Source organism: Argiope bruennichi, chromosome 4 (genome assembly GCF_947563725.1).
Source record: "Argiope bruennichi chromosome 4, qqArgBrue1.1, whole genome shotgun sequence".
NCBI lineage: Eukaryota > Metazoa > Arthropoda > Arachnida > Araneae > Araneidae > Argiope > Argiope bruennichi.
Window position 1 is genome coordinate 142620307 of NC_079154.1, and position 15757 is coordinate 142636063.

At 30.1% G+C, this 15757-nt stretch overlaps 1 protein-coding gene across 1 annotated transcript in view; it reads right to left on the reverse strand.

Annotated features, from left to right (window-relative positions):
- Positions 1 to 14709, reverse strand: part of LOC129966487 (uncharacterized) — a 64337-nt gene extending 49628 nt beyond the window's left edge. Inside the window, exons 1-4 of the mRNA XM_056080915.1 lie at positions 14605 to 14709; positions 10684 to 10860; positions 5867 to 6088; positions 4040 to 4657 (exon numbers count right to left, since the gene is read on the reverse strand). Coding sequence (XP_055936890.1) covers positions 4040 to 4657; positions 5867 to 6088; positions 10684 to 10860; positions 14605 to 14647 — 1060 coding nt within the window. The 5' untranslated portion in view covers positions 14648 to 14709. The remainder of the gene's footprint in view (positions 1 to 4039; positions 4658 to 5866; positions 6089 to 10683; positions 10861 to 14604) is intronic.
- Positions 14710 to 15757: the final 1048 nt, after the last annotated feature.

Below are 15757 nucleotides of genomic sequence, written 5' to 3' on the forward strand. Positions count from 1 at the left end.
ATATGAAGTTCCAGGTCACATTATTAAACCTTTCGCCTCCAAGCTATCGAATCAAGAGGTACGACCGCCCGAGACGAGAAGGATTCAGTAAGCCAAAGATTCAGAAGGCGACGAGGAGCAAATCAAGCAGGAAGGGACATCAAAGGCTTTACTGAAAAACGAAGTAAAATTCCCTTGATTCTGTTGGGTGTTTTAACACACTAATATTTTTTTCTATTGCGAATAAAATGAGTCGAGTTAAAAAGTTTGATATATTTGACTATTTTAATAGCTGAATTTCTGCGGTCCGTGAAAACTGCTAAGCGGACAAATTGGAAGAGCAAGCAAACTGAAATGACGTATTAAGATTCACCAGTTTTAAATGTTATTTAAAGAAATACGTTATAAAAACTTTTTTAATAAATTGTATTGTCATCTAACTAACAATCCTGCATAAAATGCAAGAAAAAAAAATCTTTGGCGAGTACGGTTTTTTCTAAAACTTTAACTGAAGGTTAGTGCTACTATAAAATGATTTTAATTATAATCTTATTTTAAACTATACGCCATTTCATAATGAAATGAGATTTCATCTCAACATGTTGTTATCTGCACAAACTGTATTATGTTTTAATTGTTTTGTTTTTTAAGTACATCGCGCTTTTATGATCAAATTTTAAACAAATAAAGCATTTACAATAATATTTTTAATTTTTTAGAAATATTTTTTAAGTTTAGTTAGCAAAAACAACATATCCAGAAAAAAAAAATCGGATCATTCCTTTCTGAAATGATTCTATTTATGAACTAAAAAAAATGCTCCAACTTGGTTTAGCCACGACTACATGGATAGAAGAGGAGATTTCATTTTATTTAATTTTAGGATACATTTAATATTGTTGATTGAATGCTATTAGTTTATTACATATAACTAACAGGACGAAACGATTGCAAAAAAATTTAGATTTAGTCATTTTTTCAGCAAAAATAATTATGTACTAAAAAATCATTAAAAAATTCCTTATTTTATAAAAAAAAATTACCAATCGTAACATTTGACGATTTATAAATTAGCTATTGGCGAATTATAGCGATTATAGCGAATATATTGCTTAGTTATATTCTACTTGAAATTTAAATCATCTCGAAAAAAATGCATTCAGGGTGATTTTTTTTTTACAAGAATTCTCATATTAAAAATCTGAGATATGATCATTTCAGTGGCAGATATCAGACATAAATAATCAATGAATTAAGTTAAGAATATCACTAATTTTTTCATGACCCATTTCACTGCGAAAAGTCAATAAATCAACGAGTCGCTCTTACTCGAAATCACTATTGATTGGCTTGAAATAATAAAATTCAAAGCTAAATAACTCTCAAGTTTTAACTGTAGAATTTTTTGTTGTGTATTGTGACTTATGGCACTTTACAAGCCCGCTAACAGTTATCTGTCAGCGATTTAAGCCTGGAGCGTCTCTTGTTTTTCAGTAGCGCCAACTAGGGCCAAGAGTACAACTTAAGAATTTTTTTTGTTTAAAATGTTAATGTTTCAAAAATATTTTATTAAATATGATTAATAGAATAGGGAAACAATATAGAAATTTATTCATAGATCCTAAAATATAATTATTTACATCTTCATTATTATTATTTTTTAAATTGGAAGTATATAACTTTCTCTATAGTTTCAGTAATGGTTACTATCATTTTCCTTTCCGCAAATAGGAGTATATACAGTATCCTCTTGTTTCCAGGGTTTGATATGTATCAAACTCAGAAAGCCTTAGTATTTTCCTTACTCGGAGCTGATCAGTGCATTGATGCAATATAATGGATATCAGTAGATAAATCTATTTCTAAAATAAAATGAATGAGAATTCTGTCTCCTGAAAATTTTGCCATCTGAGTTTAATTGTTTGGAGTTGCGATCCTTGTAATGTATATTGTAATATATAAGTTGTAATATATATTTGAGGATTAAAGTTCAGCTGACATTGTTGGTGTAATGCCATACTTTTACAGTAGTCGTTTGTTTTGTTATTGGAACTTTGATAGTAATTGCCCAGATTTTAATTGTCAGTGTCATTGTGGTAGTCATTAATTTATCGATCACAAAATAAGTTGAGCACTAATTCCTATCCGATTTTAAATAGAATCTCATAACCATAAATACGATTTTAAAAAATCGAGTAAGGAAATAAATCAATTACGATTATTTCGATATCCAAATATGGATATGGAATTAATCATAATTGTCTGTAACAAAAAAAAAGGTGAACGAAATTTATTTGTATACAAATTGTAAACAATCAACCTAGAAGAGTTTGTCCAAATCCGGAACCCTTCTTTTGAGATTTTGAGGATGATAACTGGGTAACGAGGGCATTCATTGGTGAAATTTGGTTCCGAAAATCGCTATATATAATACATGAAAACATTTTGTATATATTATATTATTATTATCAATGACCTTATCTTTACTGATAGTAAAAAAAACGTTTCTTTTTTCCATTTTTTTTTTTTTTTTTTTTTTTTTTGCAAAACACCTCTCCATCGCTTTGATTTTTCACCAAACTCTCGTTCTTTATTGGGTTGCACTTATCGTCTCAAGTCCCATAATTTCCAACAATTTTTGAGGACACCACTTGGAAACACCAGCTATTTATCCTATTTCCTGCTTTACTCACATCATCACCATTGTCTCGTTTCCATCTCCTAACATCGCTCTACCATCAGCATCAAAGACACCCATTTTGGCAATTGATTCTAATTGAAAAAAAAAAAAAAACTTTGCAAGTATCGGGGATTATCTACAAAGTTTTGGTAGTTTCGAAGCAGCATATCTCCATCAGCAGGTTCCACGGGCATGTCACATGTTGGGCAGGCTTAAGACCAAATTTGAAGAAATATATGAGATTTTAAACGAAATCCATTCTGATGGAAGTCTGTCTGTCCGGTTGCTCCAGGACAAGTAAACTGAATCAATAATTACAAAACTTGAAGTCCTGTAGGAATAAAATTTGGTGCGTAGGCTCGGCATTCAAAATGTAGTTTTTTAGCCAAATTTTGAATTTCATCTGTCGTGGGATCAGTCTGTACTTTCGCATGCCTATAAATTCAGTGATTTAAATCAATGAAATTTTGTATTTGATTTAGCGACTACAGTTGCAGTTCTGTGTCACATTTTTGTTTCAATTGGTCATGAAAAATGCGTCTAAATTGCACATTTTCAGTTCTCTGTACTTTTGCATTATCTTTATTCCAATGATTCTTCCACAACTTTCGCCCACGGCATGTAATGAATAATACACAATGTAGTGAAACTAATTTATTAGAGACTATACGAGAAAGTTTCAGGAGAGAACACTCCGGCTGCTTTTCTGAAGAAATAAACAACATCTGAAATATCACGAAAAGATTTATTATCATTATTATTGAAATCCCACGAAACAAAATTCTCAATTATGTATCTCTCAATCACATTCACTTTAAATTTGAGTACTTAAAACCTCATATTGATTTATTGATACCAAATTTTAACAATATAAATGTCTCTATTTGTATATCGAAATAATCGATGAAAATAAAAGGGTTTTCAATCGATTCATCTGAATCAAACAATGAAGATAAATCGATTGAAAACCATTTTATGTTATTATCCGATCCCGTTCAAATCCGAATGGGTTCCAGTGCTCAATTTATTTTATGGTTGACTGTAGTTGGTTCTTAATATTTAATGACTTGTGAAAATGGAACCCGATTCATTTTATTGCAGCCTCACTTATGCATTCCTAATTAAAGATTATTAATTAAATAAAAATAATACATTAGTATAATAAAATTTAAACAATTAAGAATAATTATTAATGAAAGATTAAGAGTTACATTGTTCTGAAGTGTTCTCACAAGCAATTAGAAAGGCAAAACTTTTCTTTACTTGAAAACTGTAAAAAGTACTTTCTTTTTTCCCTGACAGATTCCCACTATTGTGAATATTTTGAGATTTTGTCTAATCAATATCTGTAACAATAATCTAAGAAAAATTTGAAATTACCCGTTCTAGGTGGTCGTAATGTTGTAGGTAACATGGTCGTTGTGGGTGCTGTTGTAGTTGTCGTCGTTGTAGGTTCTGCTGTCGTAGTTGTAGTTGATGCATCTGTTGTTGTGGTTGTCGTTGGTTTTTCTGTTGTAGTAGTTATTAGAGCTTCCGTAGTTGTAGTAATAGTCGGGATTGCTGTTGTTGTGGTGGTGGCGGCTGTAGGCACTTTTGTAGTAGTAGTTGTAGTCGTGGATTCTTCCGTTGTCGTTGTCATTCTTTCAGTTGTAGTTATAGGTTTCTCAGTAGTTGTTGTAGTGGCGCTCTCGGTAGTAGTTATCGTTGTCATTTTTTCAGTAGTAGTTGTAGGTTTCTCTGTAGTTGTTGTAGTGGTGCTCTCCGTCGTAGTTGTAGGTGTCTCAGTGGTAGAAATAGTGGTTGTGGTTGTCGCTGTCATAGTAGTAGGACTGTCAGTAGTTGTAGTGGTAGTTGACAACTCAGTTGTGGTTGTAGTTGGAGTTGCAGTAGTAGTTGTTGAAGCCTCAGAAGTTGTGGTAGTTGATTCTGTTGTAGTAGTTGTTGGAATTTCTGTGGTAGTGGTCGTAGTTGTCTCTATTTTCTCAGTTGTTATAGGTTCTGAAATATACAAAATGTGATTTTATATTTTACAATAAGGCAACAGTATCTTGGAAGTTCTTTTTAGACAAGAAACATATAATAACGCGCCTTTTTTATTTTCAGTTTACAAATATATGATTGAAATCTTTGGTAAAATTTGAATTCATTTTGAAATCATTATTAGCATCTTTCATTTGTTTTTTTAGATTTCTCGTCCTTCTCTCCCCCTTCCCCGGATTCCATTTTTCAGATCCATTAATAATATTACGATTTTTCTTTAAAAAAGAAAGAAAGGGTAGGCTTCCCTTTTGCATTTCTAAAAGTTAACATTAGGAATATTTTAGTCTGGTCATCTTCTTGTCATACAACCAAATGATCTCGCATATTGATAATAAAATAGGCTAAAATATAAAATTTTATAATTTCTGAAAGAATGCATATGTACCTTCCCTTTGAACTATTTTTACTTTTCCCGATTTCTTTATTTTCAATTTTTTCCGTGATAACTTCGAAAATCCTCATGAAAAAAAAAAAAAAAAAAAAAAAAACTTTACACTGTCTTTGATTTAAAATGTTACCTATTCTTCGATGTGTAATTTCAATGATATCTGGTTTCTGTTCTCAGATTTTCATATTTTAAAATTATTTTTATTCTGGACACTATAATTCTATACAAATATAATATATAATGCTTTCCATGGAAAAGCAAATGCATAGAAAAATACACTTAAAATGTATACAGCATGTTTAATTCAGTAATCAATATGTGATTTGTACCTAAATATTTTCACCAAAAGAAAAAAAAAGAGAAAGAAAGATTACCGAGCTAAACTTAACACAATTATCAAAAGCAGTTCTTAGAATGAATAAATCAACTAAAAGTTTCTCGTTGTTTTTAATGGAAGTCTTATCATTTGCTTCATTACATTTCACGTTTTTCTCTGCTGTAAATAGAAAATGGATGTAACGATTTACTTTTTATGGTTGCAATAACAAAATTTTCGGATGCATTGGTTTCTTTTACAGAATTTTATTCAGATTAATATTAATTAATCAGATTGTTATTATTTTTTTTTTTTTTACAGAATTGCTTTCTACAACTGTCGCTTTGTTTTGTTATTGTAATTTATTGAAAAAACCAAATTTTGTTTTGTTAGACATATGGTGTCAAGTGGAATGAGTGCTGAAGAAAGTGGTTACCGACAGAAAACAAGTGCAACGTTTTACCTTCAGTGGTTGTAGTGGTGGGAGCTTCGGTTGTAGTAGTAGTTGTTGTTGTGGTGGTGGTGGAAGGTATAAGAGTGGACGTTGTGGACGATTCTTCTCCCTCGGTGGTTGAAGTTGTTTGTTTTGTTGACGTTGTTGTAGGTTCTGTGGTGGTGGTGGTGGTAGTAGTAGTAGTAGTAGCTTCCGTTGTAGTTGTCGTTAAAGCTTCCGTAGTAGGCTCTTCTAGAGATTAAAGCTGAATTTATTATTATGACTAAATAAGTAGAATACAATTTATAGATTTAATTTATGATGAGTTGCTATAAGAGTGTACTATTATGTGGTAGTACGCTAAGAAGTGATCTTTATGATCTTCGCGAAATAAATTTTTTGAAAAACAATCAGTTTTTTGAAAACATTTTCTTCGCAGGCACCGGGGCGGCGTCTAATATAATTAACAACTTTGAACTACATTCACTCGATGATTATTTTACACAGGAGCTGGCTGGGTCCGAAAAAAATTGGTTGCCAGGCGACCCACTCAGACATGCCATAAAATGCCATCGTTCAATCTTCGCCATGAATAGATAGAGTTTTCAGTGTGCGTGCGTGTGAATCGAAAACAAAAGATGCAAGTATTTTTATTTCTGCGATATTAAAGTGCTTTCATTTCGAATGTCAATATTTGTATCATAAAATACTATATACGCTTTTTGAAAAGAAAAGTACATTTATTTCAGTTTAGCGAATATTATTTTATATGTTTTTACTTTCTTTCAACACATCATGTTTACGTCGCATGATAACTCTAGCTTTTGCCATGCGATGAGTTCGAAATCCTTCGCTGGAAGAATAAGAAAAGTTTAAGTAAATGTTTCGTAGAGATTACATATTTTAATAATATAAAGCATAAAATATTTTTTATCTCGGTCAAAACCAAATGTATCACCTAATAAGAAAATATAAAAAATACTCATAAATAATTGGAAGTGAATCAAATCAGTTCTTAATCTGAAAATACGCCATGTATTGCTCATTAAATTATACGCATTCTGTATGCGGATGGTCTTAAAAAATTCTTCCCCGAGATATGGACCTCTATTGATATATCTGTTATAGTGAAAGAACGATATCTGGCAAATGTCGACTTCTCCGGTGAATGTCAGCAGCATTCATGTAGTCGCCATTTCAGGGAATGTCAGCAACATTCATGTAGTTGCCATTCCAGAGAATGTTAGCAGCATTCATGTAGTTGCCATTTCAGTGAGTGTCAGCAGCATTCAGGTAATCGTCATTTCAGTGAATATCAACATTTACTGGATGAGAATGTCGACACTCACCAGAGAATGCAAGCATTCATTTATTTAGGTCTTTCATGATAACATATCCACTCAACCAATAAAAAAGAAATTTCAGATATTTTTATTTAAAGGTAAACACTCGAAATAGAAGTAATTTTAAACAACGGATGTATTACGGTTATACAGTAACAGTAAAAAAAAATCTCAAAATTTTCGAAGGACAAGACCCATTTTTACCTTGTTCAAACTGATTAACGCATCGAAAAACCATAAATGGTATTATAACGATACACGTGTGACAAAATTGTTTACTTAAAAATTTGCAGAAAAGAGCATTGTAAATGATCCATGAGAGCACAAGAGAGGTGAAAAAAAACTTATTATTGAATTATAGGGTTTCAATGTGCCTACCTTCATAGCGATAACGAATTGCATGCAGGGAATTGTTAGCAACAGTATCAATTGTAGCAATGCAGGAGGAATCATGTTTAGAGACAGGTGTTGTTGCAGTGTTTGTAAGACGCGTTTGGTTACGTGTGGAGGAACAACTTCGCATCCACACTCTGTCGTTAAAGATATTTCGCTGCGGTGATTCTGGAATTAGGAACTCTGCAGCATTGTCTCATATCGAGCATGTGTAATGGAGCGCATTTTCCTCTTGTGAACTCATTGAAGAAGACTTGACCAAGAGCGAACATGATTGATATGCCGTACCATACAATCATTTCAGTTTAAGGTAAAGGGAGCTGGTGCAACATCGTAAGAATTTGCGTTGATCCAGTAAAGCAGTTTTTGGAGTTTAGGTTCCCAATTAAGATGAAATGTGCCTCATCTGCTAACAATATCCGCAGCGTCCACCTATGATCTTCATCATATCTCTTGAGAAAATTTGTTTTTAAAAAAATGTAGTCGAAATTTTATTGCTACTTCCAGATTGCAACATCTTGAAGGACTGGGATCGATAAGCAGAATAGAGAGTAGAAACTCGAGGATTTTTAATACAACCAAACTACGAACACATTTCTTGCTCTATGCAATGAGCCTATAGTAATCGTGTTATGAACTTCAACGACAGCGGGAACGGATGGTCTGTCACATATTTATGCGGTTTCTTCATATTTCTTTTCTTTTTTACTAAATAACGTAAAGTCTTTATGGATCATGGCCCCTGTCTTAGCTTGGAATTTCGCTGGTGGCAATATTCTTCTCTTCAGCACTTTTACCAAATAGATAAAACACTTTTACAAGACATCTCCTCGTTTTTTTCCTGTTAGTGTCAGCTCGCTGACAGTTCGAACACTTGATTGACGAAATAACTTTCTCATACTGCTTATTAAAGATTTACCACAAGCTAAGCTTTACACATTGTGTCTAGTATTTATCTCTAGTACTATCTAGAGATAAATACTATTATTTATCTCTAGATACTAGATCTATAAATGCTAGATAAATTCTAGTATTTATCTCAATAAATTATATAAAATGTTTCAATGCCCCCATCTTCTTTCTGTATTGCCTTTCTCCTTCATATGATCTTTGGAAATGCTTTACACCGTTTTATATGTACGTTGTTTATGTTAAGTGTGCCAAAGCCATTTATAGTTTCACAATACGCTGATTGATTAGTGCAGGGAAAGAATGGCTGTTGCATTCGAAAATTTCGAAGTATATTCACTGTAATTGTAATTTTAAGAGCTGTATTATTTTTAATCATCATAATATAGAGCGTGAGTCTAATCTATATTATCTAATGATCTAATCTATATAATCATAATCTAAGCGGATAGGCCGATAGGATTTCATATTCCGGAAAAGTTTTTTTTTTTTTTTTTTATGATCACTCTGTATATTGTCAGAAGTAAAAGAAAAGTATAAGCACAATTTTTATGACTGAAGTTGCGGTAAATTTTTGTTGGTTATATAGCATACTGTTAGCTTGAAAATTCTTAATCAAACTCTCTATGAATTTCTTAAAATTGTTAAAGAATGTTTCTTAGCCAAATATTAACAATGCAAAAATTCATTGTACGCAGTACAATATGTAAAGAAATTCAACCGTATTGTGTCATGTTATAATATAATATATAAACATACAAAATAAAAACTAAATTCCATAAGAAATAAAAATAACAGAGTTTGAAGAGAAATAATCAGAAATTTAACAACCGACAGCCTTTTTGAAAAGATTAGTCATGCAGTTGTTACATATTAATAATGGATTTAAATTTTTTATGCCATTTTAATTTTTTATTTGGGTATTCTCAATCGACTTATTAAGATCTGTGCAAACAGAACAGAAGTAGCATGGTTGTTGCCACTACGATGAAAGAATCTCAAATATAACTAAGAATGTTAACTCAATGAAATCTGAATAAGTTTGGTATTAGCGTACAGAGACTATCTGCGGAGAATTCTATTTTGTCCTCAATTATGTCGTAATATTAATTTCTAATAATTCAATGTCGAGTCAACACCTACATCTTAAGGGCTCATATTTTCTTAAACGTAACTGCCAAGTTAGCAACCGGGTCAGTACACCCTTTATTTATTATTACCTATGTAACCGATAGTTGTAAAAATGAAGGAATACAAAATGCAAATCTTTTCTAACGCCTCCAGCACTTTCAAAAGTTTTTTTTTTAACTGATTAATGACTTTTTCAAAACTGTGCTGTTGTAATTCATATTTTTTAATCGCGCTTTTTATTATTAAATTGACCTTCTCCTTTTGTATTTAAAGACTTTCATTACAGGCCATATTATAAGAAATCTGAAACTAATAGGAATTTCAAATAAAAAGAATAATGTATAACTCATTGGAAAGTGCTTCTTAAAGACTTCCGGTTTTCTAGAATTTCTATTGTAGCGAGATTTCAGTAAAACTGTTTTTTAATTTATATTATACTCTGTCTAATGAACAAAATCAATGATTACTTTTTGATCAGAAACAGTTTTCTTAATTTTTAATGTATTTTTTTTAATTTTTAGAAAATTTATTCATATACATTAAATGTTTTCTCTCTGGGTACTTTGGTTGGTGTCACCGCCTGAATATCTCTAGAAAATAGCAAACGGCTCTGTCTCGTTTTTTGAGTGGACACACCAAATCCCTCACCTTCCAACACGGAACTTTGCTGAATGCCCCTGGTGCAAGGCAGATCAAGCCTCCCCAGTCACATTCATTAAATTTTATGATTTTTGAGATTTTAAGAGATTCGCTATTGTTTTTGGACTTTTTAGAGATCTTTGGTTTCACGGAGGTAGTATAGCGCAGTTATAACACCTGGGATTAGAAACAACAACAAATGTTTTCTTATTAAATATTCAAGATTCCAGCCCGATATGTAGAGATTTTCGATCCATGAAAGGTCAAGATCTGAATCATTTTCTTTAATCTATAAATTAATTCGTATGTGTTGTTTTATAGAAAATTAAATTCCAACTTATACAAATTAGATACGCATCTTGTCATTGATCATCTCAATACAGAGTAACATCGGGTTATTTCTTATTAAAAACAAGATATTTGAAGATGTACCTGTAGTTGATGTTGTTGTTGTTGTTGTGTCTGTAGTACTTGTGGGGCTACTAGTAGTAGTAGTTGTTGTAGTCGTAGGATCTTCCGTTGTTGATGTGGTCATTTCTGTTGTTGTAGTTGTAGCCAGTGTAGTAGTTGTAGTTGATGTTGTTGAAGTTTCGTCCTGTCCTTCTGGTTCTGCGATTAAAATTTGATTAATAATAGTTATATAAGAAATCGATGGGAGAGTTCAGAAATAAAGATAGTATTTTGATTAAAGTGGTTTTTGTAAATATTTTTTTTAAAATTTAACTTAATTTCGAAGAATATGTCTGTTGAATAGTAAACACATTTTAACAAAAAATGTAGGAAAAATGATTTTTTTCAGAGTTGCCTCTCATATATTTTTTCATTAAATATGTGTTAAAGAATGTTTCTGTTAGATTCCAAAAGCATCTTGGTTTATTCTTCTCCCTTAACTGAAACATTTGAACAAATCACAAGAAAAAAAAATTCTCACTACGATGAACTAAAATAAAAAATATTTTAAATTATCAAAGAATAACTCTTAGATATTGTGTTTACTCTCTTTTTATGTAAAATATTTCAAATTAAAAATGTACATTTCGTGCTAAAGAACAAAACCCTGAACTAAATGTTAAAAAAAAAATATTTCTGGATTAGTTTCACGATAGAGTGCTTTAACAAAAGATGTTTTTTATCGATAAGAATTTCATTTTCAATTAAAAAAGATCCCAAAATTGATAAGTAAATAAAATTGGTATGATGGAATAGTTAATTCATTAAGCTAAATTTTTCATTTAGTTACATGGGTTTGAGAACTAAATTATTTCGTCCGAGTAAATACCTCGCGAACACTTTTATACTCTACATTATAATGATCACTTTATTTCATTCATGCATGTTTATGTGCGTATCCTTTTTACAACAAAAGTTTCATTTTTTTTTAGCATTTCAGAAACATAGTAATATTTCAGATCAATTTGCTTATAAACTCAAGACAAAAAATAAAACTTCGAATAGATATTACTAGCTTTATCCGTGTTTCTAATATTATATGTACTTACTTTTTTATAAATGACATACGTATAAGTATGAATACCACATTAAACGCAATTTTCCTGAAAATAAATAGATGCAATTTCTTGTGCATAGTAAAATAGGACAAGTGCGCAGAATAGGCAAGTTCAAAAATGTGCATAGGGTATGAAAGCTTAAACTTTTCTAGAAGATTTCCACTTACATCACAACCTTCATTCATGCACTTTAATTGTATAAGTTATCGATAAATTATTCATCAGTTGAAAACATTCCAGTAAACACAGGTTTAAAAAGTTATAGAAATTATAAACGATATGGCTGTATAGAAAAATGTATTTATAGCGTATGGTCCCTTTTTGTGGAGGCTTTTCATTTTGAATTTAGAAACTGTGGAAACTCTTTCATTCTTTTTAGGGGTAAAACAAACTCTATAGATTATTTTGTTCCTTTATTGATATGTTTTCTATTCACGTGGGCATAAAAATTAAAATTATAAAACATTTTTTAAAAAGAAATCTTTAAATTGCTGAATAATAATGAATATGATTTTTTTTTTATCTTTGCATCATTTTTTTTTATTATAGCAATTAGTAATTTTCGGTACCCATAAATGACTAACTGGAAAAACCGTTATAAAATATGGCAAAATTTGTATAAAAAAAAATTCTTGATGCATTTTATGCAGCATCATATATATTTTTTATAAAATGATATTAAAATATGAAAGATTTTTTTAGTATACTTTCACATAAATTCTCTTTTTGAAGAGATAATATCACAAAACTGTTTTTTCGTTCAATTGCAGTTTTTTCTTAAGCAAGAACTGCAAAACATTTCCACTCTTTATCTTAACCGAAAATATAAATTTTTGATGTAAAATAATTATTTATGCAAATAGAGTTTCCATATGCTTTTTAAAATTATATTTTCTAAGAGTTTGTAAATTTTGTGAATAATTTATGGATTCGCTCAATTGACTCGTCCATTCTCACACAGCCCGTAGAATATGCCACACCCATTCCGAATCATCCGTCACGAATCATTCATGCTTACGTATATACAACAATGCATCGCACACTCAACCTGTAACAGTTCATTCATAAACATCCCACTATTCTGTTAACTTATGACAATTTCATGATATATTATAATACACTTCAGGCAATCCATGTGCTCTTGACATTTTGTTTATATTAAAATACAGTCGACATTTTTTCTTAAAAGTGAATCTTATTTCTTATTTAAAAAGAATGTAATCATTTTAAAAATAAAATAAGAATGAAAACAGTTAATAAATTTTTAAATTGATTTAGACAGTGTCTATTTTATTCATCAGTAGTTCAAGAGCTCCTTCGGTTGTTAATAGCAGCGAACTGATTGAATTTAAAGAACTTTTTATCTTGATTTTTTTTTTTTTTGCTTTGTTGCCTGAAAGAGAAAAAAAAATATTTTGTAAATTAATTAATGAAATAAAAACTTAAAATGATGTAAAAAAAAACTTGGAAAAAAAAAGGATTTGAAAAATTGAGAACATTTTATGTCAAAATCATCGAGCAGAATAATAATAAAGGCTAAGAATAATCAATCAGAAATATAAAATATAAAAACTTATATTTGATAAATATTTATTGATAATGAATGAATTTTTATCTCAAATTTTAGTTAACTTGATCAGTTTAAAAAAACTGGTTAACAGCAAAATAAGCAAAAAGAATGATGCAGTCACAGCAGATTGATATGAAAAAAAACATATACTTCATGTTTCTCTAATTCTAAAATAAACAGGATTTTAAAGTTATAAAATATGTATTTTAAGCAAGAATCAATAAGTAATCTAAAATAATCTAGATAACATATAAAATAAATAAAGTCATCATAAGTGATTTCTATAAAATGAATTGAATTTTATTTTATGGATCATCTTATAAATCATTCAGCTTTCTTATTGTAAATTTATTATCAAAAATAATAATAATAATAAAGCATCAAATAATTTGTGTTCAGTTGTAACAATTTGATATTTAATTTCAAAGTAGTATTCGTATTGCCATTTCGTTATAAAAATAAATATTTTTTCATTTTGATTATATGAAAAGTATTCTAAAATAATCTAAAATAATCGAATTTTCATTGTTCCGAAGCATTTATTCATCAAAAATTAACAAATGGTGCATTTAAAATTTTCACATTGATAATAATAAATTAATATTAAACATGACGAAATCGATGCAGATAAATACTTTCGAAAAGGAAGACAAATTTTCTAATTAATTTTACGTTTGTTTCAAAGCTTATTTAATCATTTCAACAGCATTTTCCCTTCTCGCCATTGGCATCACCAATGGATATTTTATTGTGAATATGAATATTCTCCATATTCGATAAAAAAAAAAAAAACCTGTAAAAACTAGCTTCACTTAAAGATGACACAGATAACAATCTGTCCAAATGACAGTTGTTATGAAAATATTTTGAACAAATGTTTTCAAAAGCCTAATGCTAGATCATTTCATAGTTAAAACTTTTATAAATATTCAAAAAATGCATTAAACATATATAAGAATGTACAATGAAAGAACTTAAGAATTCAGTTCGCGCTACTATCATTTAGTAAATTAAATCATTATATTATCAAGATCTCCTATTTATCCATCGAACTTTCATTATTATTTAAATATTCTCCTTCTAACAATTAAAGTTAGTTAAAAATTATGGAACTTCGATGTTTATGTGTTTATCATTAAAATAGTAAATAACCTATCAAAACAATTCTTTTGAGAAAAATGACAAAATAATAAACATAAAAGAAACATCAATACAATCAGTCAAAAACATTACTATTTCTTACAGCCCGTTAACTAAAATCCACAACATATTTACCAAACGGTTTCAGTTCAACCATTTTACAGATAGAATTCTTCATTATTAACACAATTTATATCATATTATACCAAAGAAATGATCCATAGGATGCATTTATATTTTAGATTTCATCTCTGCTGAACTACCCTTAACAATAATGCTACCTTTAGAGCGCACTTTCACTCATTTTTGCTTCCAACATGGGACAAGACACATTAAAATTGTATCCATAACTACACAAAACAATGGAATTTCGAGCGACGACGCTGGCACGCAAGATTCGTTATCTTCTGTTTGTATGGCGTGTGTCACGCGACGATGTTGCCCTCCCAGTCATACCAAGATTTACATTTGTAAATAAAGAGTCATTTATTAAAAGGACATGTAGGTTGGATGAGAGTAGGAAATATTTCCTACTACTGAGTGCATTTGAAGCAACAAGCTGAATGGACTGTCACGTCAAAACATTTCGAACTGAATGCGCATGCTCATTAAGTAAGTCAAAAAGGACGGCTAAGAGTTGCAGCACCTCTCCAAGATTTTAAAAACGTGTGCACCGAAAAGCTAACGGAAGCTGAATAATTATAGAGACTCTTGATTGGTGCGTAGTAGAAGTTGACTCAGAAGGCGAAGTCTGATAGGCTTTTTATACACCTCTGTATAAAATTTGAAAGAACGTTCATGAACCGGAAATATTGTATTCAAAAACATACACTTGAATTCCCTGACGACACCAACAGCACACATATATTGTGCCATATCGTATAATATTCTCAATATTATTGAATATTAAATAATATGATATCGACGATACTGTGCAGCACGCTATAGTAATACAAAAAAGTGACTGCATTGACACTTTTAAAGATATAACTTGCCCTCGATTATATACCCTTTCAATTATTGCATTTATTTATCTATTTATTTATCTTGCATTTATTATGAAGAAAAGGGTCTATGCCTTTAAAGGAATGCGTTTAACTACACGCGTTCATTGTTTTGTGGTTTGGTGTTTATACTAAATTCATTTATTTATTTAAATTTTGAGGAGCTAAAATTAAAAACTAATCTTGGTAAAAATTGTGAAAGTTTAAAAATAATATTATTATTTGATACGACTAAACAGTTATTTTTTTAATTTTAATAACTTTTTGGGGGGTTATTCCTAAAA